Source organism: Capsella rubella, unplaced genomic scaffold, assembly GCF_000375325.1.
Source record: "Capsella rubella cultivar Monte Gargano unplaced genomic scaffold, Caprub1_0 scaffold_29, whole genome shotgun sequence".
Taxonomy (NCBI): Eukaryota; Viridiplantae; Streptophyta; class Magnoliopsida; order Brassicales; family Brassicaceae; genus Capsella; species Capsella rubella.
This window is the reverse complement of record NW_006238897.1, coordinates 74,280-78,603: the sequence shown is the minus strand read 5'-3', so window position 1 is coordinate 78,603 and position 4,324 is coordinate 74,280. Positions and strand designations below refer to the sequence as shown.

General features: G+C 36.6%; 1 protein-coding gene across 1 annotated transcript; it reads right to left on the bottom strand.

The window, feature by feature from the left end:
- Positions 1 to 3,685: 3,685 nt before the first annotated feature.
- LOC17874425 lies at positions 3,686 to 4,198 on the bottom strand. The gene has a single exon (XM_006279241.2). It carries the CDS (start codon positions 4,196 to 4,198, stop codon positions 3,686 to 3,688), a length of 513 nt encoding a protein of 170 aa, XP_006279303.2.
- Between the last annotated feature and the right edge of the window lie 126 nt (positions 4,199 to 4,324).

Sequence of the window (4,324 nt, the reverse complement as noted above, 5' to 3'; positions counted from 1 at the left end):
TTTGGCTGCAGTTAGGTTAGACAAGAGTAGTGATTATGTTCGGTGGTGCAGACATAGTAGTCCGTATTATAATTTTTACAGCGCGTGTTTACATGTGAAAAATCCGTATGCGGTCTATGTTAGAGGATTGTATCTTGCGTTCAAAACGTGTAACATCCAGGAGTCCATTGAAGTACTCGGATCCATCAAAGACATCTACCCAGTTTCGGAAGTAGCTTACTACATGCTCCAAAGTTGCGATGGTTGCCTAAAAACAACCGACCTCTGTAAGTTGAAGAGCAAGTATCCTTACGAAGACATATCTAGGATGGGAGATGCTTTGATGTTTCACATTTATTCAATTGGTCCGCGCCGTTGGGGTACATACTCCAATACTTGGCATATTAACGATTTTCCATGGTGTTGGGAGCACCACGATGCACTTGGTGAGAATAACGGACAGAGGTGTATGGATTGCATTTACTATTATCTTTCAAGAGACATTTTGCTTTTATCCTAATATTCATTTCAAAGAAAAATTGTAGAACTTCAACTCTTGTTCTTAAACATTATCGTTTCTGTTTATGAATTCTGGATGTATTGAAAAATTAATATATCTCCCATCTATGTTTGTTTTCAACCAAAGTAGTTGTTGTTTACTTAGTTTAACAATAAAGTTCAGTTTTAATCTTATTTGCTATCCATGACTCGTTAAACCACACGTAAAATGCTTTTGGTTCATTGAAAGGCAGCAGGTCTTGTCAACTTAGCTGTCTCCCAATGTAAGTTTCGTGCTGTGTTGGACTTATAAAACAGGTCTTGTCTGCAGTAAGTAGAAATTTGCTGTAATAAGTACATCTACTTTTCGGTAGTGAGTTCTGGGGAAGATAAGTAATTTACCCTTTTATGGAGTACTAAACGGACCGATAGACCATACTACGTTTTACAAACCAAAATTAAATGATTCCCTAGTATTTTTTCACCGTGATCATCAGTATTTGCAGTAGACCTTTTCATGTGGATATCGTGACATGGATAGTTAAGAGTAGTGTATAATTAGAAACTGAACTTAATACATAATATTTCCGAGAATACTACTATGTTTCCCAAATACTACGATTTAGAAACCAATTGTTTCCATGTACACTACTATGTTATACAAACAAAATAGACGATACTACGTTTTACAAACCAAAATTAAATGCTTCACTAGTATTGTTGAACCGTCAGCATCAGTATTTGCAGTAGACCTTTCCAGGTGGATACCATGAAATGGATAGTTAACTAGAGTGTATAAATAGAAACCGAAGTTCATACATAATATTTCCCAAACAAACAGTCTAACATTCAACAAATGGTTAAGACGGTAACACCGCCGACGGAGAATGAGTCCTATAAGGTAAAGAAAATCTGTAAAATTGAAAAACACTTAATGATGTTGTTATGCTCCTGATTTTTGTTCATCTTACCAGCAATGTTCACGCTTTGAGTTCCACATACCGGCAGCAGTTTTAGCTCAAGTACCTGCGTCTCTCGGTGAAGATGGTACCGAAGCTTTGGCAAACTTAATAAGGACTAGTAGAGAAGGGAAGGAGGCTGTTTTGTCAAAAGAATGTCTTTCTACCGTAAGACTGGACAAATCTGAACATTTCATCTGGTGGTGCATGCCACACTCGAAGTACTTCTCCTTCTTCAACAAATGTATTGAAGCGGGTAATCCTTATGCTAGGGCGGCTATAGACAATCAAGTGATTGCTTTCGGGGCGTTAGCCAGCGAAGGTTACATGGGAGGTAGTTGGTCTCTGACATATTTAGGGAATGCTCCTAATGCAGAGAGGGCAGTTAAGAGACTACTTCGGACTATTGGACGACCTCGTTGCCCACGTTGCGCAAGATTTACCACCTGGCGTGACCCCCAGACTCGCATTCCAGAGTGTCCCCATCCTTTCCACAGTTAGAAACATGAAAGTTTTTCTTTGGGTGTTATGAGTTCTATCAATTCCTGAATGTAGTGTTTTTTGTACTAATCCAAACGTTGCAAGAATTCGTGGATTCAATATATAGAGTATCGAGGAAACTATACCATAATTCATCTTAAGGTATAATTAGTATCCAGAAAAGCACTATAACCTGAATGTAGAGTATCTATCAATTCCTGAATGTAGTTCATTTTTGCTAATCCAAACGTGGCAGTCATTGGTGGATTCACATATATAAAGACTAGAGAGGTCACTATACCCTAAATCATTGAAAGATATAATTAGTATCCACAAAAGCACAATAACAATACCCTAAATGACAGAGTTTGGCTTCTGGACTAGATAGCAATCTAACTTTCATGTTTCTATATAGCAATCTATAACCTAAAGAAATCTAAGAATAACAATACCCTCCTGATATATAGCAATCTAACTGTACCCTCTGTGGTGGATACACAAATTTCTAATACTCTACTATACCCTAAACTGAGGAATCTATATCCTAAAGCATAGAGTATACACGAAGCAGGGGATAGTTTATTAATGGAACTTATAGAACGTATTAAACTTCATTAGAGGATATAATACACAAATGTATGCTTGCTATGATATATATATTCTATTGCAATATAACTATACCCTATTTATTATGAGGTATCCACCAACAAACTAAAACGTGGATTCAACACTGAGTAAAATATTTTATATTGACTATACCCTAAACTGAGGAATCTATATCCTAAAGCATAGAGTATACACGAAGCAGGGGATAGTTTATTAATGGAACTTATAGAACGTATTAAACTTCATTAGAGGATATAATACACAAATGTATGCTTGCTATGATATATATATTCTATTGCAATATAACTATACCCTATTTATTATGAGGTATCCACCAACAGACTAAAACGTGGATTCAACACTGAGTAAAATATTTTATATTGACTATACCCTAAACTGAGGAATCAATAACCTAAAGCATAGAGTATACACGAAGCAGGGGATAGTTTATTAATAGAACTTATAGAAAGTATTAAACTTAATTAAAGGATATAATACACAAATGTATGCTTGCTATGATATATATATTCTATTGCAATCTAACTAGACCCTATTTATTATGAGGTATCCACCAACAAACTAAATCGTGGATTCAACACTGAGTAAAATATTTTATATTGACTATACCCTAAACTGAGGAATCTATAACATAAAGCATAGAGTATACACGAAGCAGGGGATAGTTTATTAATGGAACTTATAGAACATATTAAACTTAATTAAAGGATATAAAACACAAATGTATGGTTGCTATGATATATATATTCTATTGCAATCTAACTATACCCTATTTATTATTAGGTATCCACCAACAAACTAAATCGTGGATTCAACACTGAGTAAAATATTTTATATTGACTATACCCTAAACTGAGAAACCCTAAACTTTTTAGGTAAACAAGTAAACTGGTGGATAGAGGACCAGAATTCTATACGCGTGGCCAAAAAAAGGTATACCATCCTAACCACGAAATCATTGTTTCGTGGTTGTACACTGATTTTTTAGAGAAGTTTCATATATTTCTGATTCATTATCGTGGTAAATTTGGGAAACCAGAGAACCAATTCGCCGTGGATACAAATTAAAAACTTCATTACACATAAGGGGATAAGTCCCAAAAACAGTGAAAACAAGGGATTCCTTAAACACAAATCAAAACATTTTACGAAAGAAGTAAAATATCTCTAGAAATGTAGAAGTAAATGCAATCCATACAACGCTGGCCATTATACTCACCAACTGCTTCATGGTGCTCCCAACATGTTGGGAAATCTTCAAAATGCCAAGTATCAGAGTATGTTCTACAGTGGCGAGGACCAATATTGTAAATGTGGCGCATTAGAGCATCTGCTGTTGTGGCTATGGTTTCGAAAGGATACTTACTCTTCAACTCGTAGTAATTTTTTTCTGATAGGAAACCGGCGCAGCTTTGCAGCATGTAATAAGCCAATTCCCCAACTGGGTAGATGTCTTTAATGGTACCGAGGACTAGAAGAGCTTCGTTGATGTCACATGTTTTAAAGGCCAGAAACAACCCACGAACATACACGGCGTAGGGATTCCGGACATATAGACACGCCCCGAAGAAATTGAAATAATCACTCGTAGGCCTGCACCACCGAACAAAATCCCATCTTGTGTCTAACCTAACGGCTGCCAAAGTATCCGGCGACATAACCGCTATTTTACCTTCCTTGCCCGCTCGAATCCAACTTTTTAGATTATCGATCCCGTCTTCAGCCACGTAGCTCACAATCTTTGCCAAAATAGGGCGGGGGATGTGAAGATTTGGGACCGGTGG